Below are 26,266 nucleotides of genomic sequence, written 5' to 3' on the forward strand. Positions count from 1 at the left end.
CAGATTGAGTCCAGAGACCCCTCTACAGGGAAGGCGGAGGGATGCAAATGGCACCAATCCAGAAGGATAACGAGAAGGTGTCAACAATATTTTAGAAGCTGAAAAGCAGATGGGCAAGTGGTGCTGAAATGTAAGCCTGAGGGAGTGGAAGCCACAAGCAGTAAGCTAATTAGTACGAAAACCCGCTAAATGTCAGAAAGATGGAGGCACCAGGCCGCTCTGAAGGTCCGGGGCACAGGGGGGAACAGGGAGGATGGAGTGAGGTGGTGAAAAGCCTGTGTGAGAAGCGTTAGACCTGCAGGTCCCTCTCTCACCCCCTCCAGCCTGCTCCTCCTCCGGAGAGGAGAACCCACCCGTCCCCAGCTGACCCACCTCCAGGAAGGCCCCCAGCCCCTTCCACTTCCCCAAGTCCCACTCTGCTGATTAGTGCCTCATCTTTACACAGGAGTAGACAGAGTCAAAAGTCATCAAACATCTGGGAACAGTCTCTGTTCATGAAAGAAAAAGACCAAATGAACAAATGAAAGAAACTCAAGAGGACTTGGGCACTAGCTACACAGATCTAGAAGCAACCAGTCCAAAGAGGAGCCAGAGCCATCTAGAGAAGGAATTTCCAAGAAATTGGTAAATCATTTAATACTAGTGGCCCGGTGCACAAAATTCATGCACATTAAAAGGGAATTAATTAGAGGAAATATTTCAATATTGCTATTCACGTCCCCCGGCCTGGTGCTGGGCAGGGAGGCAGCCTCATGTCTCAGGCTGGCACAAGTCTCCGCCCACTAACGCTGCAAGTCCGAGCGCCCTGCCCCCCTGCCCCCCGCCTGCCTCGCACACAGCCTCCTGCTGTTCAGTCCTTACGGTGTTATAGTGTGATGACCATTTGCATATTAGTCTTTTATTATTATGATATTTCTAAACACACAGAGGAAAGTTTATGGATAAATTAGTAATAGGCAGATAAAAAACAATTTTTTTCACGAAGTTACTGCCCTCGCTGGCCGGTGGCTCAGTTGGTTGGAGTTTTGTCCTGTACACCAAAAGATTGTGGGTTTGATCCCTGGCCCTGGTTGGGGCATGTGCAGGAGGCAGTCAATCGATGTTACTCTCCCAGTGATTTTTTTTTTTTCTCTCTCTCTGTTCTTCCCTTTATAAGTAAATAAATACGTTCTCAGTGAAGATTTAAAAAATAGAAGTGTGGATATTCATTTATTTTGGTAAAATAAAATTTAATTTGAAAAATATTTTTAAATTACTATAGTGAGATAAAGTAAAAGCACTATCCTTATTAATTGTAGATACTAAATAATATTTAGGAAATAAGGTATAAAGAATAATTGAAAATAATCAAGAGAGCCAAGACTGGTTTGGCTCAGTGGATAGAGCGTCGGCCTACGGACTGAAAGGTCCCAGGTTCGATTCCAGTCAAGGGCATGTACCGTGGTTGCGGGCATATCCCCAGTAGGAGGTGTGCAGGAGGCAGCTGATCGATGTCTCTCATCGATGTTTCTAACTCTCTATCCCTCTCCTTTCTTCTCTGTAAAAAATCAATAAAATATATATTTAAAAAAAAAAAAGAAAAAGAAAAAAATCAAGAGATCATTAGCCAATTATAAACCACTAAAGGTCCAGTGCATGAAATTCGTGCATGATTGGGGGGGAAGGGGTGTCCCTTAGCCCAGTCTGCACTCCCTCCAATATGGGACATTCCTCTCACAATCCAGGACTGCTGGCTCCCAGCCACTCGTCTGCCTCTGCCTGATTGCCCCTAACTGCTTCTGCCTGCCAGCCTGATCAACCCCTAACCACTCCACTGCCAGCTTGACCAAGGCCTAACTGCTCCCCAGCTGGCCCAATTGCCTCTAACTACCCTCCTCTGCTGGCCTGATCGCCCACAACTGCCCTCCTCTGCAGACTTGGTCTCCCCCACCTGCCCTCCTCTGCCAGCCGATTGCCCCTAATTGTCATCCCTTATCAGCCTGGTCACCCCCTAACTGCCCTCCCCTGCCAGGCTGGTTACCCCTAACTGTCCTCCCCTGCAGGTTCGTTAACCCCTAACTGCCCTCCCCTGCCAGTCTGGTTACCCCTAACTGTCCTCCCCTCCAGGCCCATTGACCCCTTACTGCCCTCCCCTGCTGACCTAGTCACCCCTAACTGCCTTCCCCTGCTGACCTGGACATCCCTAACTGCCCTTCCTGCTGGCCTGATTGCCCGCAACTGCCCTCCCCTGCGGGCCTGGTCACCTCTGCCTACAGCTGCTGCCCCTGCCAGCCATCTTGTGGTGGCCATTTTTGGCCACATGGGGGTGGACATTTTGTGTCTTGGAGTGGCAGTCAATTTGCATATTACTATTTTATTAGATAGGATTAGTTAAACTACAATGATTTGTTTTGAAAGCTCTGTGAAGGGCCTGGTAATAAGACTGGGAAAAAATGCCTCTATGTACCAAACCTCCACAATATACATCAACACACACATGCAAGTTTGTTGTTTTCAAGAACAAACAGCAAGTAAAATCACTAACAAAGGGTTATTTCAAGAAAGCTAAAGGACACTTGCTTTACCGAACATGTAAGACTAAAACAGTTTGATAATGTTTGAGAATCTAGAAGATTCTTCAAAGCTGTTTGTTCTCAAGCATTTAAATATTCTCAGCACTTACTATTTATTTAGTACATGCTTAGAATACAGAAATAGTCAACACTTAACCAGTTAATGAATTTCTACTGCCAATTTGCCCGCTCTTGAACAGTGTGCTTACTAAGCAATTGGATCTAAATATCACAAGTTCAGAATTATCTAAATTGAATCAATGGGGCCCCTCAATAGTTCAAACAAAGACATAAAAAGTCTTTGATGTTTGCATCTGCTCACAAGGGGTACGAAGGCATTCTACATGCAGTGATCCGGCCTTTGGGGCCTTAGGAGGTGGGCGGGTGTCAGTTATGGCCGCGCTAACCCTCCTGCCGGAGTCCATCCCTGACGTCTGGGGTCCAAGCTCACCCCCGCCCATCCCCGCGGCGCTCCGGGACATAACCCACCACCTAACTCACCAGGCTCACCAGATTCCTGTTACCCACCGGCCTTGGAATGAGAAGTGTTGCCCCTTTGAAGTTTTCTGCCGTCCTGGGATTTTATGAAAAGGCCCAGGTCGCCTCTGCCATGATCTCTGTTTAAAGTATGTTTGGGGAAAACCTACGAGGAGCTGGCTCCGGTGTTAACACAGAACAACTGCCTCATAAAAACTGCTTTCCGCAGGAGTTCAAAGGGCATGTCCAAGCACTGCGGGCTGTCCTGCCCCACCGACTTGCTAGGGTGGGAAGCCGAGGTTTTGCCAAGTAAACTCTGACACAGATAAACCCTCTCTGTTTCCTGACGGGCTCGGGGCAGAGCGAACAATCCAGTGGGCTTCTGACAAGACGGACCTCGCACTCTGAAGTCATCGGCCCCGCACTTTCCATGCCGCTGGAGCTAAAATTTATTGGGACAGTAGGTGAAGGTGAAGGACTAAATTAGGCGAATTATTGTGAAAAGTCTTTCTGATGTGTGATAACATCTTTCCAACTGGTACTTCACGGAACCCAGTAAAAGTCAGGAGCAAACCAGGAGGGCTGACAACTGCTGGCAGGAAGCCAGAGTGAAGCATCGCGTTACTGTGGCTCCTGCAGTTTAGTCCTCATTAATCCACCATGGCCGATAGGTGCCACCGATCAGCAAGGTGAGGGTCCTCACCATATTCTCAAACAGAGCCGCTTGCTAAGGAAGTTCACCGGGTACAGGTGGCTGTGGCTGGTGGCACATTCATGGAGTCACAGAAGGTGTGAGGAGTGGCCCTGTTTTCCATTTCTGCAAGTCTCTACGTCGCTTCACAGAGAACAGCTGTGTTCTCTTGTCTGCCCTTACGTCAATCTGCTGCAATATCACACATTGTGTAGCTTCTGCAAAACTCCCCTGTGCACTGGTTAGAGAATATTGTAAAATAGTTCCCTAACTATATGTGAGTTATTTAAAAGCAGGTTTGACCTTATGGGTCCCTGAAAGATTTGCCCCGGGGCCCCCAGACCATATTTTGAGAACCTCTGTTCTAAAAGGACCCATATGTGCACCCTGTGCTCATTAGAAATCGGTTTCCTCTAGGTGTTAAAGTAAATCCTCTAAGATGGAGATTAGTCACCTTGCTAACCGGATTACAGTTATAGAGGCCAGATATAACAAAATTATTTCTTTTAGCGTATATTGTGATAAAAATATCTTACTAATTCAATCTTATACCCACCCCCACCCTGCCCAATTTGACAAATTAGTGAGAAACTTAGCAAGAAGCTGTCTGAGAGGCAGTCTGGCGAAAAGACTATAAGTGAAGGCACAGGGCAACGAAACAGCGTTAACTGTACCACCCACGCCTACCTCTTCTTCCCCACAGATGACAGCCCTTCGCTTGTAATACAGTACTTCAGTCTCCAGTGCCCTGCTGGCCACTGTCCTCGGTGCATCTCAGAAGGACCTCCCAGTCTGCAGCTCTCTGAGAGCAGGGGATCTGAACTCGGACCCAAACCCTCGCTGGAAGGGAGAGTCCAGCTCCACCCTGGCACAGAGGGATGCTCCGTGAGGGAAAGCTGTGGCAGACAGGGCAGTCACCGAAAGCTAACAATCAGTCAACCCAATGCCTCGGCAGAGAAGGCCACAAACAGTAAATGGCCTCTTATTCTCCGGCAATGCTGGAAACGAGATTGCTTCTCATACACTGTTCTGTTTCTCTTGAAGTTCAAACCAAACATCTCAAAGGCGTAGCTTATGTACACAAGACTGGGTGTCATTCCAGAGTTTTAAAAAGTCAAATCACTGAACAAGGAAGGAATTAGAGGTGCACAATGGCATGATTGACCATTTGACTGTAAACGGAAGAGAACAAAATCAGAGAGCGATCACTACCCATTTCCTTTCTTTGAGCAAAGACCTGCTGGCTGAGATAGAAGGACGGCGCTTTGAAGATGTACACGCCGAACATCCATTTATTTTTACTTTTGGAAGCAGGGTTGTGCTGTTTCCATAAAGTCAGTCGTCTCCGCATGCCAAAAATGGCAAAAAATAGATGCTCTCTTTTCTAGAAATGATTATAACGTACCATGACCAAAAAAGTGGTTTTTCCCTAACAGACAATCTTGCATAGAAATGAGTCATGGGATTTCAGAAATGGAAAGGCTTTTCTCAAATATGTGTGTGCAGGAACACACACACCTCCCGCCTTTTCAGCAGCGGAGCCCCACTTTCCGTTAAGTCGTGTTCTAATGAGGACGGCTCTGTCTGGGCCTGTGAGTGAAAGGGGAATAGTGTATTTAGAGTTCAGCAAGAGGGAAGAAGTCTGTCTTAGAAAATAACATTTCTCTGCTTGTGTTCCTCTGGGACGGATTTTAACTTATAAGGCAAGAAGGACTGGTAGGATGTTTCTTAAAAATAACTTCTCTTGCAACTTCATCAGCTCAATGTCAGCCCGACAGAGACACCCTCTGAGCACAGCTCAGAATGCTGCTCCTCGGAGGCTCTCAGGAGCGAGGAGCTGCTCCCTCCACCTTCGTGTGGCCGTGGGAAGGCTGGCCTGGCGAGATCGGGAAGGAGAATGCCTGGCTCTCATCCCATGTGCACCCCAGGGTGAGCAGAGGGGGGATAAAGTGGCTGCCCCTTCACAGTTCTGTGTCACCTCTGGACAAGAGAAGAGTGACGTGAACAATCCCTTCCCTCCAGCTGGACACAGCAATTTTCCAGCTTCGCTGAAACCCAATTCCTTCTCATGATGAAGCGGACATGCCAGCCAACGCGCTGGCTGCCCCAGGCAGCAGATAGTTACCAAGCCGACAGACATTTATGCTCACAGATAAGAAACACAGCCTCGGGGTCAAACACAGCCTGGACTCTGGCTTTTCACCCTTACCAACACACAACTTCATACCCACGCTGCCGGCGTCCAGGGACCCAAGTGGTGTAGCTAAGAAACATTTTAATTTGGGTTAGATTTGTGCCTTTGGAAGTTCCCTAATGGCTCAAATGAAGCCAGTTCCGCTTGGTGTGTTATGTGTAAGACCGAGGCGAGCACATGGCTGCTTTCAGCGTGGGGTGAGTGAAGGCTGCATTGCCAAAGCAGGACGCAGAGCGGGGGAGTGCTCCCTACTTCCCTTTGCTGACGGCTTTCTGGCCTGTCCAGCCTGATGGGCCTCAGGCTCTGACTCAAGAGGGTCTTAACCCTTTTATCCCAGGGAGTCCCAGTAAGATGCACACACTGTAACTAAAAGGGCTTTTCCCTGAGAAACACCATGTCCATTTCTCATCTAAGAGGCCATTAACGGAAAGCATCTTTTAGAGATCTGGGGTGGTGTCGTAGGAGAGTTTGTACTGAAGAAGTGGAATATGCCCACCATCAATCTTTCCTGGGAAGTCCATCCAAAGGTTACTGCAAAGCTCTCAGCCAATGGAATGCACACGTGCGTGCACCGCACCGCTCAGGGCTGGAGTCCGGCTCTATCGGGCCGAGGGCTGTGTTCTCCACACTGATCTATCACGGCCCTTCCAGCTCCCTTCCTCCTTATCTAACTTAAATACTGAGATAAGCTGTAACAGTCCTGAGCCTTGCTAAATTAGTTCAAATATTTCAAGTTCTGCCAACTCACCCCCCACCCCCCCCCCGACACACACACACACACACACTGTTTTGGGTCTTGACTAAAAAGGTGAAGAAATATTTTGGAGGAAACTCAGGGCCCAGCTTCATCAATCTCCATGTGCTCCTCTCCTGAAATCCATGCAGCCCAGAGCCTCTCACACTATCACAGATGGTATTTAGGGAAATAAACAAGCAAGTCAACAGCCCTGCGTGGAACACTCCTCTCTCTTCGGTGGTATTTTGCCTTCTGTTGTGAAATGGCTGCTCCGGACTCTCTGCAGCTTCTACCAAAGTGGCTTTGCAAACACTACTGTCCAAGCCCAGTGAGCATGCCCAGAGCTGAGCACGGCGGGTGGGTGCCTGGCTTGGCCCGGTCTGTTTGAAGGGCGACAGGCTTCTCCCCGCGGCTTCCATGGCACCACCAGTGGCTGCATCGGTGCCATTTTCATAAACTTTACTTGGGAACAGACAAATGTGGCCCAGTACACGTAGACGAGACGATGCAACCTGAGCCAGCAGAACGTTGCCTTGGAAAAGGCTTCTAATTTCGGTTCCAAACCACACATACTTGTACAGTTAACAAATGCAGCAGGGGCTATTGGTCCACAGCATTCATGTGGAGGCCAAGGGCTCTGCTGTCCTCCGCCCTCCTCTCCCCACCCCCACCTGCTTCCCGAGAACTTGTAGACTGCGTGGGAAGTTCAGAGACCAGTCAGGGGGCTGTCTTTCTGGAATGCTTGCATGCTCCAACCAGGAGAGGAACTCGGACGTGTTTTAATCTAAAAGGACTCACGGAGGGGGGTTCCCTATAAATAACGCCGTGTTCCAATAAACACCAAGAGGGGCCAGTGTTTCCTGTAAGGCCACTTTTCAGATGGATTACTGGAAGGAGTATTCCTTCACAGTTTTATGACTTTCTTTGCTCTCATCTGCTTAAAATTTGGGTCATTTAAAACATAGATGCTAAGATCTAAGCCTTTACTTGGATGAAATATTACAGAGGAAGCGGCAAGTCTCATTCCAAGAGCCGACTCAGAGGCAGAACTCTTGGACTCCTGGGTTCTATTCCTGGCTCAGTCCCTGGGCTCAGGTCAGCGCTCGGTCAGCATCTCACTTCTAATCCCTTCAAATCATTTGTTAGTCCCTGTTGTCTAAACAGTGGGGGAAACCCTGCGTAACGCCCCTGGACCCTGTTCAGTCAACAGGGATGGCTATATCTTACTTCCAAGAAGCCAGGGTGACGCGTCCCGGAGCAGAGCTAGCATGCTCCTAAGAGACCACGGTGTCATCTGGCAGACCCTCAGGCTCTGGAACATTTCTCCACCTGCAAGAATTGCTGCTCCTTTCATCTGTGACCTGCAAAACCAGTCTCACCCGGCATTTTCTAGTTCTTTATAGCTTCGCATTAAGTAACTCTGGTTATTGAAGCCTCAAACCTCTGAGAGGCAGAATAAGTAAACAGGGATATTTCTCCCTAGTTTATAGATGAAAACTGAGGCTTAGATAGGCTAGGAGACGGGATCAAGGGCCCAGAGCTAAGAAGGAAGGGGGCTGTGTTCTTTTCTCTCTCACATGTGGGTAAGAACTCCACTTCCGGACCCAGGGGAACGGACGGAGGGAAGCTGGTTGAAGTGTTTCAGGAGCCTCTGTGATGCCTTCCACGTGCAATAAGGGGTGAAGGGCCAGTTTCTTGGAGGCCCCCGATTAGCATGGGTCTAGCACGTGTCCCACTCACCTCTGAGAGCTTCAGCCAGGGTGCTCCCACTCCTGGCTCCTCTGGGAATAGAGAGGAGATGCCGATGTTTAATGCCCCCTCCTTTGAGCTTCCAGGACCACAGGCCCGTGACTCCAATGCTCGTCCCTTATCACTGAAGCTTTTGCTTCCAGGAGTGAAAAGCTAGGCAGATAGCTGCTCTAGCCAGTGAAACGTCATGAAACTGCCCAGTTACTGTTTGCTTTGAGGCGAACTACATAGCTTCTCTTTCCCCTTTACCGGGAACACGATTCTCTTGTCACCTGGCCAACTCCTACTTGCACTTCAGGCTTCGTCGCAAACACCACTTCCCTAGAAAAGCCTTTCTTGATCTGACTGACCACAGCTCCGACAGCCAGCCTTTCCTCCCCTTCATCTCCTCCAATCACACAGTCTCATAGCACCTGCACATCACCTGTGCCATTTACCCTAACATTAGCAAATGATTCTTTACAGGGTTAGCTGGTTTATGTCTGCTGCCCGCCTTGACTGTAGCCCTTTGAGACCAAGGACAGCCTTGCTCTCTATAGCTCTGCTATGTTCCCAACCCCGAGTTCTTAGGGACTTTTCAACCAGTATTCACTGACTGACCATGCCTGAATGGCAGGCATACGCTGGCTGGCACCAAAGTGAACCTTCTATGGCCGTGCTGGAGAGCGGGTAAAGCGCCATGAACACCAACCATTGTGCCCTCCCTGTGCTCCTACAAAGAATGCAACATTTTACCGAGACTTCCACACTCACAGCATAGAAAAGCCAAGTGATTTCTTCCTGGCCAGGTCATTAAAGTTACCATCACAAACTAAGCTTTGTAAGTGTTAACACGTATACCTCAGACTTTTTTTGAAACCACTCACTCAATTCCTTGACTGCTTTGGGATTCTAAGAATAACGACGGTTCCTTCAGAACACTTTACTTTCACTTCTTTAGTCTCATTGTCCTAGCAAGAAGCTGGAGGTAGACTTCTTGGGCTTTGAGCAGACATGGAAAAAGTAACTGAAAATACTTTTGAAGGCTCTCCCTTCCCCTCTCCCTAATTTCATAAATGGTTCAAAATATACTCCAGGGCTGGTTGGGCTCTGTGTCTGAGAATAGAATGTAAGTTAACTAAAGTAAGCGCTACAGATCCTTTTAAAGAGCAGCTGCTTCCAGATGGAAGACCTTCTGGCAGAACACAGTAATGTGTCATAGGGAACGTTTCCTGGTGACAGACAAGTGGACTCCTTTTCATTGGGGACGATTTTTCTTCAAATCCTATACGAGGGAGCGAGAGGGTGTGGACATGGTCCAGGCCCTAGCATTCGAAAGGGCACACTAATTCACTCAGGGACCATCTATTAAGCAGGCAGCGGCAAAATCTTTCTGGGCTTAAGTGGAGGCCAGCTTGGCTGAGAGCTGTAATATTCATTACCGCGTAGCCTTTGTTGATAAAATCCCCAATTAGTCACTGAAAAAGGGGAGGCTAATCTAGGCCATGCACATAAATAGCTAAGTTAGAGTAGTCAGATTCTTGGGATTTGGAGCCATATGAGCTGTGGCTGATGTCCTGCCTCAGCGGGTATCAAGGCAAGAAAGCATCCTTCCGCAGAAGTGCCCGCCTGGTGGGGTTTCGTTGTGAGGTGGGGACTAGATGGCAGTTTCAAGTAGAAGAACTAGGAAGGGACAGACCCACGTGGTGAACTGCAACTTCAGGGATTCCAGAACTATGCCATGGGGCTCAGGAGCAAGACACCGCTTTTCTTAATGGGCAGGAGGGGATCTGGTTAGTTTGGTGAGCAGGGGAGGTTTTTAAGAATGTAATGCTATTTTCTGACCCCTCTAACGAAGAAAAACAACATTGTGAGTGTGTACCCAGTAAATACAGATACAGACATAGACGTGGATCTGCAAAAGTGCATGCCAGATTTGTGTGCCTTGTTTTCATGTATTTATATTAGGCAAGACAGAAATGTGAGTTGTGTGCAATCAGATATTGAAAAATCATATCATTAAAGCAGGTGAAACACAGCAGGATGGATTAGGAGAGGCAGCAGACCTGGGCTGGAAATTACAAAAGCCATTCCCCCCACGACCACTGACCTGGGGCCACTAAGCGTGGCTGTGTCTCTCACCGCCTGGGCTGTTTCTGATGCAAAATCCAGGGCGCCCGCCACTGGCTTGGTTACAGTGCCAACAAGCCCTTTCCCAAGGCCAGATATGAAACCGCTGACACCCCCTTCTGTTTTCACACCTTCCACTGTTGAGGTTATAACACTGGTCAATCCACCAATGATACCTAGCAAAAAAGACAAGGGCTATTTGTAACCGGGCCGAGAACAAAAGCAACAGCACTTCAAGCCAAACCCCTCAGTTCCATGCACCTGTCAGGTAACTCAGGGGTGCTTCCTCAATCTCCTGACAGGCCACAGGCAGGCCAACTCAAGGTGGAGAACCAGCAGATCTGCCTCTTGTTTGGAGGCAGAGAATGTATATTATATATTAGTCAGAAGTAAAGCATGTTCCAGTTTTAAAAATCAAAGAAGAGCTAAGAGTTTAAAAGTGGTATTTTTCAGTTCCAGAGCATGGGCAGCATATGGGTCACATAGAGGATGTAGACAGTGGGATTAAATCTAGAGTCAAGAAACTAGGGCGCTGGGGGAGACTCGGGGTTCCATAAAATGTAAGGCAGAGAGATAACTAGGTACAGATCCTCAGTTTTCAAAGAACACTATGTGACCTGCCAGCACCACTAAACGTTTGGAACGGGTAAAAGCGGTGGCACATGGAGCTGAAAGCAGGTGTAGGCGACCAGAGTAATGACAAAGCCTGGTGAAGGGCATCCTTAAAAAGCTGCCAGAGCCAGCGGCAACCTCAGGGAGTGAGTCTGAAAGATTAATCAAGGTCAAAAAGATATTCCAAACATTTTGAGAGTTGACAGCAATGACCTTAAAGAGCCTCCACAGAGGCCAGGAGTTGGCCGGGCTGAAGAGGACGTGGCCTCCAGGGGAAGCGGGCCCAGGCCGGGGAGCATTTCCGGGTCCTGTGCCAGGGACACTCACAGGATGTTTACCTGGTGGCGATGGGGGTGTGAGGAGGCTCTTTAGACGCTTCAGCTCTAGTGAGACAAATTGGTAAAGGAAGCAGCTTGGGTGAGAACGTACTAACAATGCACACGCTTCTGGATTCTGGTGCATTCGCCCCAGTGAGGCAATAGCCCTTTCCTGTCCTTCTGAACCAAGTAAATGCAGAGACAGACTCTTTCTGAACTGGTCAAGCAGGGCCTACAGACAGAACTGAGCATGACCCCAGCTTTTAAACCAAGGGTCTGTTATCGGTGAAGGGCCTTTTCATCGTGAAAGAAGGATCTCTCAGCTATGCTTTCATGGGTCCCCCTTGAGGCCCCTGGTTCTTGTCTCAGAATGAACAGCCTGTATTCTGAAGATGTACGTATTACCTAATGATCCCTGCTTGGAAGGGACTTTTCGACCTTGAAATGATTCCCTATTTTCTCACCACACTGGTGTGTCCATCGAGAAAGTGAGGACAGCCATGCTCTCTCCCTGCATCCCAAGAATGCTGGGTAAATAGAGGCAATAGAGCCTAGCAAAGCATTTTATGTTCATTAAAAACAGTCCTCTGTCAGTCTAATGCATGTCACTGCAGTTACTAGAAAGAAGGATTAAATCTCTAACCCCACATGATTGCCCAACAATCAACTTTTAAAGCACATAAACAGGTTAATTTCAGCCAAATTTTACTTCTAGCTTGATGTCTCCTTGGGGAACGCTCCCTTTCCAGTTGGGCAGGCTTAGGGAAAGAAAGGCATTTTAATCCAAACCTCGCCCTTAGAAAGTTGATAAACAAAAACTCTCTCCTAAACTCAAAGAGACATGTGATTTTTAATTATTGACATTCCTTCTTCTTTCAAATGCTGATAATTAAAACTTCTCAGTCTTGACATGACTTCTGATAGCTTCAGACTATTTCTACCCCGTTTCCCCAAAAATAAGACCTAGCGCCTGGAAAGATAAGACATCCCCTGGAAATAAGACCTAGCACAACTTTGGGAGAAAAAATTAATATAAGACACTGTCTTATTTTCGGGGAAACAGGGTAGTAATCTGGTACAAACGGTTCACTTTAGTAACCATTACTAAGCATGAGCTACATGCCAGGGATCATGTGAGGTAGCAAGGACAAAGGTGGTCTTCTGCTCTCCTGGCCATCACAGCCTATCAGGGAGGCAAGATGCACACAGCTGGCTACTTACACAGCCACGCTCGCCATGTGTGCGCTCATCATCATTAATTCTAACTGGGGACAGCGGAGTGGGGCAAATGTCCTTTGAGTTGGGACTTACAGGCTGAACAGAATTTTGAGAGGCAATGAAGTGAGGCAGAGGAGCAGTAAGAGGCCCTGGTTGGCTGGGGACAATGGTCGGGAAAGGTGGCTGGGTTGGTATTTCCAAGGGCCTTAATGAATGCCATGCTAAGAAGTTTTGAAAAAAAATTCAACAAAAGGAAAATGAGTCTGAAGCAAAGCATTAAAAGCCAGAATTCAAACAAATTCAGAGAATGGGTATTTACACAAAACATCTGGGCCACAAACCTGGCGGCCACTTGCACATCTCACTCTGTGGGAGGAATGCTCAGTAAGCGGAGGGCAAGTCTAGAAGCAGCAGATCCATATTCTAAAAAGGGGTTTGTTGCTTACACTTGGTGACCCCTTAGGAACAGAAGCCAGAGCGCAGGAAGGAATGGCCATGGGCATGACACTCTGAAAATGAATGAAGACTTCTCACAGGTGGTAGCAGTTGAAAGGGGAATAAAGTAAGAGAGCTTGGATGGCTACCGACACCACAATGCCAAGCCAGGATCGACACTGCTGTCAGCTCTTTTTCCCCGCTGGCAGTCGGATGGCTGAACAGGCCTCCCTGAGGGACCGCGGCGGAAGAGCCACAGCAGGCGACTTACCGTGGGCCAGGCCGTGGATGCCGGCCACCAGGTGCTCGCCGCTGGTGGCGGCGTGGTATCTGATGTACTCCCGCTCCGACTGATGCCGGTTGTCCATCGTCTTTCCTAAGCCATCCGACAAGGTCCCCGCAAACTGCAATGGATTAAAAACAGGAGGAGAAGTGTTTTAAACGCTTAGCAGAATTTTTATTACTTAATTATCTATAATAATAAAAGTGTAATATGCTAATTAGACTGGACATCCTTTCGAACAAAGCCGACTGCAAGGGAAGCTCGGGTCCTGGGTGCCTGCCGGCAGCTGGAGGAAAGCCTGGGTCCCAGGTGCCAGAGGGAAGCTGAGGGAAGAAAGGCCTACTCCTGCACGAATTTTGTACATGGGGCCTCTAGTTTTAAATAAATGCCCTCCCTGCTCATCGCTGAGATTCAGTGAATGCCAAGTGAGGGAGAGATAAACTGCTGAGTTACGTACACTGTGTGCACCAGGAGAGTGGTTCTCAAGCATGGGACGCTTACTGGTGGACACAACGCCTGCAAACCACCACTGACATCCATCATGACACTTACCTTCCTCGATTCTGCTGCAAACTTACCAAAAAAGTAAAGGTTTAACCAAATGGCCTGGGGGAAGAGATATTAAAGGACTGAGGCTCTCTGCTCTAACAGCCAGTGAGATACAAAATAGGAAACATGGCAAATTAGTGCTTTAGGGTCTGGCATCAAACTTCTTAGGGTAATCAACTGCCCCTAAGTAATGCCTTTTCTTTCACTTATTCACTAATTACCGAGCGCCTAGGTGCCGGCCCCATTTGTCACAAGCAGAAAAAGAAGCACATGTAAAAGTGGCACATGTGAACTCATGGCTTCCCATGTAAGCTCCGCCCCCACCAATCAGACAGAGATTTTATTTATCCTGGCCTATTTTAACCAGAGAAGCTGTCCCATTCATCAACGCTGGATAAAAAGGACATAAAAGTCTGTTTTGTCACAAGACAATTTGAAAAGGTTTAAAGTGACAGTTAATAAACCACAGGGTACTTATCCTCCTCGTTCAGGCATAAAAAGGGAAGGATATCAAATATATAATTAACCTTCTCGGGAAGGATTTACCAAAACAAGTGGTTTAAGTGCCAATGACCCAGGACTAACCTTTGAGAAAACACACAGGAATGTTGCTCAGATAGAAAGCGCAGTGGCGAGATGTGAGGCCCCGAAGACCCGGGATGCTGGGTGGCCACCACGAGGCCTGCCACGTTGTGGTCGGGAGAGGGTCACACAGATCTGCCTGGACGCCCTCAGGCATAGACTCACAGGGGGAGGGGCTTCTGGGTAAGAAGAGGGACTGGAGGAGGAGCAGCGACTCCATGGGAAGCAGCGGTCCCTGCAGCAGCATGTGGGAGCCCCCCTTTCCTTACTGCCCAGATGCCTTTATGACCCAGGGCAGTGATTAAGGACCTTTCTAGAGAGGCAAGCCCTGTCATTAGTTGCTTTTTGCCTTCCCTCCCTGTCATTCCCTCATTAGAGAACTGAAAGTACATGGAAATTAGTTTTACAATTTCCTTTAGGATGGGGACCCCCTGGAGTGTTTGTGAAGCCAGCGCTGTGAATCGCTAAGTGGGGCTTTTAGTCAGGAACCCACGGGCCTGGGCATCTGACCAAAACAGCTTCTAGCCCTCTCTCAACCATTCCAGTGGCTACATGACCCCGATGAGGAGCCCACCCTGGGCCCCCTCTCGGCATCTGCAGAGCAGTGATAGCACCGCCACCGCCATGTGGCCGCGGCTCAGGGTGCGGCATCGAGTCAGCATTCCTCCTGTTATCACCAGTCGCTCCAGTCCAAGGGGAAACCCTGCATCATCTGAAGAACGCCTTTCTTTCAAAGATTTAGCATCATGGTCATTTGCATTAGGACTTACCATCAATAAGGAGAAAGCAACCAACCAGCCCTGTCCGGAGTGAGCTTCTGGAGTCGTACCATCTGTAAAACTAGCGCTGGCCTCGGCGGTTTCCAAAGCCCTTTCCAGCTGACAGCGTGTGATCTATGACCCAAGCTAGCATGTCTTTATCAAACACGCATGGTGGGCCCGGTGCAGGCCTAGGTGCTGCCGGGGGTGGAGGTGGGAACAGAGGGCAGCCGGCCTAGTCCCAAGGAGGACAGTGTCGGTAAGACGCCTCCTCCACCCGTGGACGGCCAGCAGCAACAGAACGCAAACTGGGAGCGCCCAGGAACTGTGAAAGGAGGGGGAACTATGACCCTTGTTTCTGGAAAGGCCCAAAGTGCCCTGCCATGTGCAGGAATTCTGAGTTTGTACAACAGTGCCGCGGGATGCCTCCGGAGGTGGGGACAGGGGTGGTCGGGATGGGTGTGAAGGGAACTTGCGGTCCTCAGAAGTGCACTGTGGGGTGAGGGCTGCCTCCACCTGAAGAGTCACCCAGGCTCCTCTCAGGGCCTTGTTCGCATTCTCCTTAAACTCCTAATCTGCTTGAAGAGAGAGGTTTCATTGGAGGAGTATGAAGCGAAGGCCCATCTACCTATCCCAGCAGCTGACTAGGAAGAAGTTAAAATTGCCAATGTCCTGCCCCCTCCCCCTAGAGAATGTGGGAGAATAAGCTAGGCAAACTGCCCCACACCAGCCCCTCTGCAGCAACCCCCATCAATAAAGCAAGCCTAACACCCAAGGTTTATGAGTGAGCCTGGGCCACAAGCCTAATTGCCAACAGATTCCGGTGCAGCCGCCACGGCCCCCAGCACTGTCTGGTGGTGGGTTCTCTGTAGAAACCACTCTGACCCCAGAAGGAAGAGACGAGAGGGTCTAAGAGAGCACTTTTCCCTTAAATGCTGGGTCTTCCATGTGCTTGCTTCTCAGGTGCCCACCTTGACCGTGGCAAGGTGCCTACAATCTAGTCACCTTATTCCTACTCCTCTGTCTGTAAAGGAATTACTCATGCAAGCCAGCTGAACTTGTCCTTTGTCACTTGTGAGTAAAAGTAAAGGATACAAAGACACGAACAGGAAGTGAATATAAAATCTTCACCCAGGCCCTGCTGGCGTGGCTCAGTGTTTGAGCATTGACCTATGAGTCAGCAGGTCATGGCTCAATTCCTGGACAGGGCATATACCCGGGTTGCACGCTCGATCCCCAATGTAGGGCATGCAGGAGGTGGCCAATCATTGATTCTCTTCATCACTGATGTTTCTATCTCTCACTCTCTCTCCCTTCTTCTCTGAAATCAATAAAAAATGTATTTAAAAAGATAAAATCTTCACCCTTAGGAATGTGGCTTTGAGAACCCAGAAAATACAGGAAGATGTTGAAATCTCCGATCCATCCAACCAGACTGATGAAGGCTAATCAGATTTTACGAAAAGAGACATTTTATAGGAACTAAACTGAAGCCAGCGTGGAGAAGGGTCCTGTGGTTAAAGCCCGGGCCTCGGGCCAGCCGCCTGGGCTTCTGAGCGCTGAATCCAGGGCACCACAGAGCCTTCTCTCTCGCTGTGGGAGCACTTAGTCATCCTTAATTCCATCTCTCACTCCCACCTCAGTGGGAAAGCAAATCACACCCGGTATCTGATTTCTCCCTCAAAGACAGGGTGACAGCTTGGGCTGGAGAGGGAGGTGATTCCAGTAAGCTCGCTTTATGGTGCCCTCTGGCACTGTCTCCCCTGAGGCTGCAGTGTTATTTCACCAAGTCCTTGACTTTGAACATGGTCGTCAAAACAGAGCGGGGACACTCATGAGAGCTACCCCATCCCATGGGAGTGACGGTGCAAGACATCCATCGAATTTATTTCGAAAACTTTTCAGAGCAGATGCTCTCTGGCATGTTCGTGGCTGATCAAAATGGAAAATGAAGGCTGGAGGCAGGTACTCAGATCATGCCCAGGAAAACTATCCGAGGCGGCACTGGGGGAAAGGCTGCAATCATCAGGAGAGGAACAGATTCAACTCAGCTATGCATCAGTCAACCAACCCCAATCCTACCGCGTGCCAGGCTAGCAAGTGAGAACCATAACGAGAAGTGGTCCCTGCCTCCTGCCTTCAGGACGTCAGCCAGGAGGTATGTATGTTGCACAACGGGAAGACATTCATTCATACCAGAATTCTAATTCTGACCGTGCCATTTACTAACTGTAAGGTCATGGACAATAACAGCCTCTGTGAGCCTCCATTTCTTCCTCTTTGAAATGGGGAAAGACCATCCACTTACAAGGATGTACACAGAAAGCACTAGGCAGGACATGTAAAATACTTGCATGGAGCGTGAAGCGTCAATTACTTCACGTGTAAAATGGGAACAGTTAGATCCCACGGGGCTGCTGGGAGGACTAAGTGCGATGGCCTGCTTGCGAGGCGTTTGGCTCAGTGAGTGTGGAGGGGCATAAAGCACGGGGCAGGGAGCATGTGCCAGGCTTGCACACAGGGAAAGGGCTAGCAATTGGGAGGTAATTTGCAGATGATTTGTAACCCTACTCGGCATAAACATAACTTCAACACCACAAGGACCATTTGCAGAGACTTAAGTCAATATAGTTCATTTTGTAGCTATTTCAAGTCCACACATACAAAAAAAAAAAAATCCTTAAGGCTGCAAGTGAAGAGTGTCCTTGCTAAAATGAAAGGTTCCAAGGAACAGAATGTCCTTCAGAAAACCTGCTATTACATTTGCAAAGACAACAGTGCTCTCCGCCCTCCCCTCCCCCCCTCTTGCTCTCAGCAGAGGACGCTCAGAGCACACCACACTCGTGAATTCTGGCCACAGCCTGAAGTCATTGATTTCTCTGAGGCCATATTTTCAGCCAGGGGGTAAAGATGTCAGAACAACTTCAAGATGTCAGTTCTACTGCCTCGCCGACCCACAGTGTGTGTCAATACCCCGCCTTCCAAAAATAACCCCATTGTCTACAGAAACGGAGCCACCACAAATTAGGCTGGCTTTGGGGCTGGGCTCAGAACAGATGGTTTTACAAAACTGACATTCAGGGAGATGCTGGAATGGCGAAGGAGAAACATATTCACACTGTGTCCCTCTGTCCTGGCCGCTCGGTCTTCCTGACCCTTCATGATATGCAGCAGGCCTGGGATGCCAACGGCATTGGGCCAGCGTAACAGGAGCCTCGGCTTGGATTTCCCCCCCTTCTCCGGGGTTCTTCTTTCACAGTTATTGACCTAATGGAAATTTCCTCTTTCATATTCCTGCTCGCTGAGGAGCTGCCGGTGACGGTGCTTTTCTTGTCACCAGGGGAGATGGGGAGCACGTAGAACAGGAAAAGGGAGAGAAGGGCCAGGCCTGCGGTGTGAGGAGAGTCTGTGTTCTTCCAAGTCGGAGGCTGTCCAGCTGCGAGGCTCAGCCCCCAGCACAGCTCCAGCTCTGCTCGGCATTGCCCATGAGGAGCTGAACACACACATTTGCAAAAACCAGCTAGCTACATGTTGTGTCTGTGAGTAAGGAGGACGTGAACAGGCAATCAGACAGGGCCCACAGATTCAAGTTCTTATTCTATCCCTCACCAAGTATGCACCCGGGGAGAGCTGCTGATCTTCCCTGAACCTCAGTTTACCCACTTGTAAACAAACAATCAGACAGATGGCCTCGCCTCTAGAGTGCTGCGAGGGGTTTAGGAGGTGACGCCAAGGGCTTGGCCCGGTGGCCGGCACCCACGGCCGGCACGTTGCTGAGTTTCTGAGCAACGGTCCAAGGCTTCCAGGGCTGGCTCACTGCTAGGAAACCTCTTCAGGTCAGGATGACTCGTCCCTTGCAGCTAAGATGCCACCGCTTCTCCGTTTCATGATGTCAGCATGGCCACGGCTCAAAACGAGGCCAAGAGGGAGTTTGGCCCTGATGTTGAAAGCCCCTCTTGTGACACTTGTGAGCCAGGAGGGGTTAAAGGAAAACGGGATCCAATGAGCAGTGGGTATCTGTCACCAACACAAGGCAAACCAAACAGCTAGTCCTCACTCGGCCAAATGGGGAAGGCGGCGGCGGAGGGGGCAGGGAAAGGGCCTTTCAAAAGGGCATGGAACGATTGGAGGTTTGGCAAGAGAGAGGCATTTTTGGACCCCAGATCTCTATCCAGTAGATGTAGAGCAGGTTTGTCTGTTTTCAGTTCTGCTCGGTTGTGACTATGTGTGTAGCCCCTGAAGGTAGAGAAAGGGGAAAGGATCCAGAAAAGAGACCCTGAGTGAGAACAATCAGGACATTTTACAGCTCCGACTGACATTCTATTCTAGCAACACGCCTAAGCCAATGACCTTGCCTTTGTGTGTGTGTGTGGAGGGGGGTTGGGGGGAGAGGGGGGAAGTGGGTGTTCTCTGGAGACCCGAAGGCCTCCTGCCCTAAGACACACACCATGTTGCTCTTTCACGGATAAACACTTATCAGGCAACAGACACCCCTTTTCAGTTAAGAAACAAAGTCATCCAAAGCCACCCGGAATTATCTCGGCACACAAGGTCCAAACATAAGCAACAAAGTCAGACCTCACGATGGCCCTGCCTCCCAGAGCCCAGGCCGCACGCCTGCTGAACTGGCAAGCCTCCGCGGCGCGGCTGCTCTGACCCACTTGTGAACTCAGATGTGTTTCAGATTAATCTAGAGGCTGGGAGTGGTGTGAAGCACTCGGATAGGGTTTTGCTTTTTCTTTAATAAGGAACGGTGGCGTTCGCTATGAGGCTAGAAGCACAGAAATAAGCAGAAAACCCACAGGAAGACTGATTTTCATCACCACACAAGTGTCATGGCTTAGTCACGTCCTCTTTTCCCGGTCTCCTCCATGCAAATTAGAATCATGTGCGGGGTGAATCTTTAAACCCAGCTGTGGACAGGATGTGTCCCCCCACCTTTCAGCTCTTCATCAGCGAGGCCTCATGCACCTTCCGCAGAAGGGGATGGGGCAGTGCTGAGAGTGCAGCTCCCAGGCAGAGTCCGAGGGGGGTTTCTGCACAGTGAGGGCTACACGAGGGGGCACGCCTTCCCACCCCACGGGAGACCTCCCGGTTTGCCATCTAACAAGGTCACTATGCATAAACAGCCCATGCCTCAGCACCAAACCCCGATAGAATATGACGTGAAAGAAAAAAAGAAGAACCCTGCGAGGTGGTCACACCACAATGTCTGACTCGGCAGATAGACTATTTCAACACTAGGAAAGCACACAGGCTTTGAAAGGCCAGGAATCTCAATCCCAACTCTGTCACTAGATGCAACGGGGTGAACTTGAGCCACACACACACACACACACACACACACACACACACACGTTCTCTTCAGGGTTGGTGTCTTCATCTAAAGACAGGAGTACACGACCCACAGACTTGCTAATCCAGAGAGGCCTTGGTTTTCAAAATACTTGGGGGAAAACACGAAGAATGTGTAAAGGCAGAGGTTACCACTGCAAAGTCTGTTCCTCTGAGTGCCCCACTGCCCCTCCCTCCCCAGCTGAATGCTGTGTGTGTCTCAGCCTGTGACCGAGGAATCACCCATGCCCATTCTGGAACAAAGAGAAGGAAGTCAATTATAACAAAAGAAAATCTCCAAATACGGAAACTTAGAAATGCAACCAAACATTTTACAACAGAGAAGAAGCTCAAGCTTATCGCATTCCCAGCCACAAGGACTTCATTCCTGTAAAGAACGCTGCATTTCAAGTGAACAGATAGATTCTCTCTAATGCCAAAAGCCCGGAGAAAGGTGACGGGTGACGTCATGGAGAACAGTCCCAGGTGGCGGGCACCGGTACAAGCTGAACTTCTTACTGAAAAAGTCAGGTTTGTTTCAAGGGTTTGAAATACCTTGATAAGATTTTCAGGAAAAAATCTCCCCAACGGGATGTTCAAATAAAAGAAGGGTTAGGTGAGTAAATAGCAAAACTGATAAAGAAAAGCTTCCAACTGCTAAGACCGAAGTGTGACCTTTGGAACTGTGAACACGGGTCAGCAACACTCACCTCAGGCACTGCTCTGCAGACTTAACAGTTGGGAAATCATTTAATCCGTTTAATCCTCACAACAAACACACGAGGTGGGTTCTGCTATTGTCACTGCTGTGCAGATGAAAAGACCACGACTATCTCTAACAAGAGTCTGCTAGGTGTTACCCACAAATGATACTGGGTAATATAGGATTTTTGTTATTATCACCATGGGAAATTCCTTCCTGAGCGCCAGTAAAAATCTCATAGAGACCCCAGGTGAGGTCTCTTTCTTTTCCAAGCAGTGGGGTGACAAAGGAAGGCGGCTGAGGGAAGTGTGTCAATGACCCAGTTTCTGAGAAATTACACGTGATCCCTGGACAAGGAAGAGCCCAGGCTCGGACCCCTTCTTGAGCGATGCTCCCACTCAGACACTTCACACCTTCCATCACCTGGACCTGCCCTCAGGCATGCAGCCCAGGCTCCCCCTCTCCCTTCCCCAAACTCTCACTGTCACCCCCTGGAAAGGCCCAGAAAGAGAGGACGTTCTGTAAACATTCATTAGGGGATCACTTACAACTCGCATGTTCCAGTGAGGCTGGGAAGAAAGATGGCGGCCAGCTGGGGCAGGGACCAAGGCCAGTGATTTCCAGAGCTCCTGCCTGTGGAGTGGCCTGCTATTCCGCCCCCCCCCCCCCCCCCCAGCTTCCGGCAGAGGATTTGCTGAAGGAGGTGGCGTGCCGAAGCCTCAAAACTAAAAGGTTTAATTACTCAGAGCTGGTCTGATCAAGCAAACCCAACTCCAGAAACTACACGGGGAGAACAGCACAAACCACCCGTGCTCCTAGAGCAGAGCACGATCTTGAAAGGGCACCCCGTTCAGCCTCCATTCCTCGCCTCTCCATCTCTGCCACTCCTCTCTCTCCCACCACCACCCAGCCATCCAGGAGCAATGCAACTGTCCCAGAGAAGCCAAGGTGCTGTTCCTACCGCCTGCATTTGTAGGAAGCTAAAGACACAAAGGCCACCCTTCGTTCTGGTCCTGTTCAGGGAGGCCATGCCTCAGCAACTGTGACGAATGCTAGATGAGACCACAGACTGGGACTAGGTCTTCAGCATCTGGGAGACCCACGGAGGTTGAACCTCTTTTGTGGAAGGGGGGTGGCGGGGGGGGGGGGCAATAGAGAATGGAAGGCAGATAGATCCTAGGTACTTAAGTCCTGTCTCATTTCTCCTGAGCGTGGCTTGGTCCCAGGCTCAAGTGAAAGGCCAAAGGAAGATTCTTTTTTATTTCTTTATTTTTTATTTATTTATTTTTTTAAAATATATTTTATTGATTTTTCACAAAGAGGAAGAGAGAGGGATAGAGAGTTAGAAACATCGATGAGAGAGAATCATCGATCAGCTGCCTCCTGCACACACCCTACCGGGGATGTGCCCGCAACCAAGGTACATGCCCTTGACCGGAATCGAACCCGGGACCTTTCAGTCCACAGGCCGACGCTCTAGCCACTGAGCCAAACCGGTCCCGGCAGAAGATTCTTTTTTAAATGGAAAGTTTCCACACTGTCAGGTGGAATAAAATAAAATAAAAATGCAATTGGGCTTAGTTCTATTTCCCAGAAGCTCCTCAGAAGCCTCTGGGCTCTGCCAGGAGGCCCCTGGTGGCCTTTCAGAGGGTATTCTTACCTCTGGCATCTTACAACCCTATGAAGGTTGGGAGCGGACACTGAACATTCACACCCATCTGCTGGGTTTGTGGGGTTTTTTGTTTTTGTTTTTGTTTTTAGCAGAATTAGCCCTTCACTGCTGAATTAGCCATTCCTAGGTTAATAAATTTCAGCCTAAAAAACAAGTCCTAGAATGAGGAAGAAAACACAATTCATTGCGCTCAATAGCTAGCTGCCTTTTTGAAGGTGACTCACTGGGACTATTCTGATGGGTTGGTTTCAAGAGAAAACATTCAATTACTAAAAGAATAGAAAATGGGCTCTGGTTCAATATACTTCCTACTTAAAAGAGAGCTAATTAACGCTTGCTTATCAAAAAGATTCATCCGTTTTCTGATCTAAATAGAACTGATTCTTGAAGGCCAGGTTTCCTTAAGGGCCTCTGTTATGATTTCAAGAGCTGAGGCCGATTCTCCAGCCCCCTTTCCATGGCCCTTCCCCAGAAACAAATAATCCTTCCTCAAGATCCTTCCCTTTAAATACCAGGCTTTGATCCTTACTGAATACAAGTCCCGCTGGGAAGTTCTTGCTGTTATATACCCTTTACTGCAAATGAAAGGCTCAGAAAACAAGTTTTGCAGGGGAGGTACACATGGGAGGAAATCAAGCACTGGGCACCAGAAGGAAAGAAGAAATATGAATCCTCTCTGGAGAAAAAGAACTTTTTTTTGTTTTGTTTTTTTTCCACAATGTCCAGCATTCAATAAAAATTACTAGATATGTGAGTGAATAAAATGACTGAAAACTGAAGGAAAAAAGAAACAGAAAATCACTCAGCAGTTATCCAGACATTAGAGCTATTTGATACAATGTTTAAAGGAGAATACAATGATCTTCCAAAAGTTATAAAAAAGATAGAAAATTTTACCAGAGAACTGAAATTAGGATTTTAATAGATGGCTGAAGAGCAGAGTGGACAGAGTATCAAAAAGGATTAGTGAAGTAGAAAAAAAGTCAGCAGAAAATATCCAGATCAAGGCATGAATAAAAACAAGAGGGTGAAAGACAGAAAGGAACTTAACAGACATGGTTAAAAAAAAAAAAGTTCAATTTCTAGGTAACTGGAGTCACAGAAGGAAAAGAGAGAAAGAGGGCAGAAGCAGTATCTGAAGTGACATTAACCAAGAATTTGTAGCAAGAATCAAGCTACAAATTCAAGATATTTTATAAATCCCAACCCAGAGAACCATAACTAGGCACATTTATTATTATAAACTAAAGACAGAAAATAAACATTAAAAGCAGTCAAAGGAAAACAGGCATATCACCTTCACAGAAGCAACAATAACACTGACAGCTCCTTCAACAGAAATAATAGAACAATAACGGGATCATTAAAGGGCTGAAAGAAACTTGCCAATCCAGAATTCTAAATTCAGTGAAACTATCTTTAAAAATATGGGTGAAATAAATATATGTTCTGGAGGGGAACCAACCTGAGAAAACCCATTACAGAGGACCCACAAAAGGAAGTTCTTTTGTGGATAAAGACCCTGTATGGATACGCAAAGAAAAGAATGAATGATAACAGGACAAATATGCGTATAAATCTAAATGAATATTGACCATTTAACACACACACACACACACACACACACACACACACACACACACAAATGGGACGAATAAATACTCAATGACCCAGTAATTCTACGCCTCAGTGTATATTAGAGAGACTCTTGTGCGTGTGCTCCAAGACCTTGAACAAAGTCACAGAAACATTGCTCATCATAGCAAACCACTGGAAAGCAGTCCAAACATAGACCAGACACACTATGACACATTCAAACACTGCAGGACTAGATAGCAGTGAAAACATGAGCTACAGATAAATATGGATGGTTATCAAAAATGTAATGTTGCCCAGCCAACGTAGGGCAGTGGTTAAGTATCAACCTTTGACCCAGGAGGTCACGGCTCGATTCCCGGTCAGGACACATTGCCCGGGTTGCCGCCTCAATCCCAAGAACGCAGATGATCAATGATTCTCTCTCATCATTGATGTTTCTATCTCACCCTCACTCACCCTTCCTTTCTGAATTAAATAAAAGTATATTTATAAATAAGTTAGTTCTACACTTATTGCCTCCCCTGCCTATTTTTTTTAAGTCTTTGTAATTTCTTTTTTTTTTTTTTAAATATATTTTATTGATTTTTTACAGAGAGGAAGGGAGAGAGATAGAGAGCTAGAAACGTCGATGGGAGAGAAACATCGACCAGCCACCCCCTACATACCCCCCACCGGGGATATGCCCACAACCAACATACATGCCCTTGACCGGAATCGAACCTGGGACCCTTCAGTCCGCAGACCAACGCTCCACCACTGAGCCAAACCGGTTTCGGCCCCTGCCTATTTTTCTATTGACTGAAGGGTCTGAAGGCATGTACCACAGTAAATAAGACAAACATCAAAACACCTAACGGTATCCCTCATTACCCGTATGTGTGGCCGAAGCTGGTTTGGCTCAGTGGATAGAGTGTTGGCCTGCAGACTGAAAGGTCCCAGGTTCAATTCCGGTCAAGGGCATGTACCTTGGTCGCGGGCACACCCCCAGTAGGGTGTGTGCAGGAGGCAGCTGATTGATGTTTCTAGCTCTCTACCCCCCTCCCTTCCTATCTGTAAAAAAAATCAATAAAATATAATTTAAAAAAATACTCAGACGTGCAGATGTAACAGGAAACATAGGAACCTAGAGAGGGAGTGGCAGCTGATGAGCTTTCTTAGCACCTCTCAGCTAAGCAGGAGCACGGACATCACTTGCTCTGGGGCTGCCGACAGAGACCTGCAGGGCGTGTCTGAGATCAGCACCAGGGAGGAAAATCAGCCTTTCAGAGCCCCTGGCAAAAAGTAGGAGGCCAGACAGGAAGAACTCCCGGAGGCGGATGGCACAGCCATCTCCTCTGCCCAGCATGCCAATGGTCTGGGGGAGGGCCAGAGGAGGTCTCAGAGGATCTTGAACCTTGCCGACTTAAGTCCCCAAGTGGTCAGAGGCATGAGGACACAGGAATTCATTGCCCTGATGTTTCAGGGCAATGCCACAACCTCTCCTGTTAGCAAAAGAAGAGTGAGTGCAGAATGGACTGAAAATGAGCCTCGGAACTTCAGAAAGAACAAGAGGAGAAAGTCCAGTTGGGAGATAGTTCCTTTAAAAAACCCAACAACGACACAAACCTGAGTTGTGTCATTGTTGGGTGGCTCCAATGCTGTTGAGAACACTGCAGAGAGAAGGGGAAGCTAGGGCGGAGGCAGGGCTGCTTCAATA

At 48.4% G+C, this 26,266-nt stretch overlaps 1 protein-coding gene across 5 annotated transcripts in view; it reads right to left on the bottom strand.

Moving 5' to 3' along the window:
- The window catches only part of VPS13D (vacuolar protein sorting 13 homolog D), a 219,300-nt gene that overhangs the window by 32,078 nt on the left and 160,956 nt on the right, over nucleotides 1-26,266 (bottom strand). For 4 of the 5 annotated variants that reach the window (XM_084875266.1, XM_084875265.1, XM_084875264.1 and 1 more), the window contains 2 exons: nucleotides 13,362-13,494; nucleotides 10,489-10,684 (listed from right to left, as the gene is read on the bottom strand). In XM_084875266.1, coding sequence (XP_084731392.1) covers nucleotides 10,489-10,684; nucleotides 13,362-13,494 — 329 coding nt within the window. The remainder of the gene's footprint in view (nucleotides 1-10,488; nucleotides 10,685-13,361; nucleotides 13,495-26,266) is intronic. The other variant, XR_014794224.1, reaches the window with a different exon arrangement.

The sequence above is a fragment of the Pipistrellus hanaki genome (genome assembly GCF_964339955.1).
Source record: "Pipistrellus hanaki genome assembly, chromosome: 2".
Lineage (NCBI taxonomy): Eukaryota > Metazoa > Chordata > Mammalia > Chiroptera > Vespertilionidae > Pipistrellus > Pipistrellus hanaki.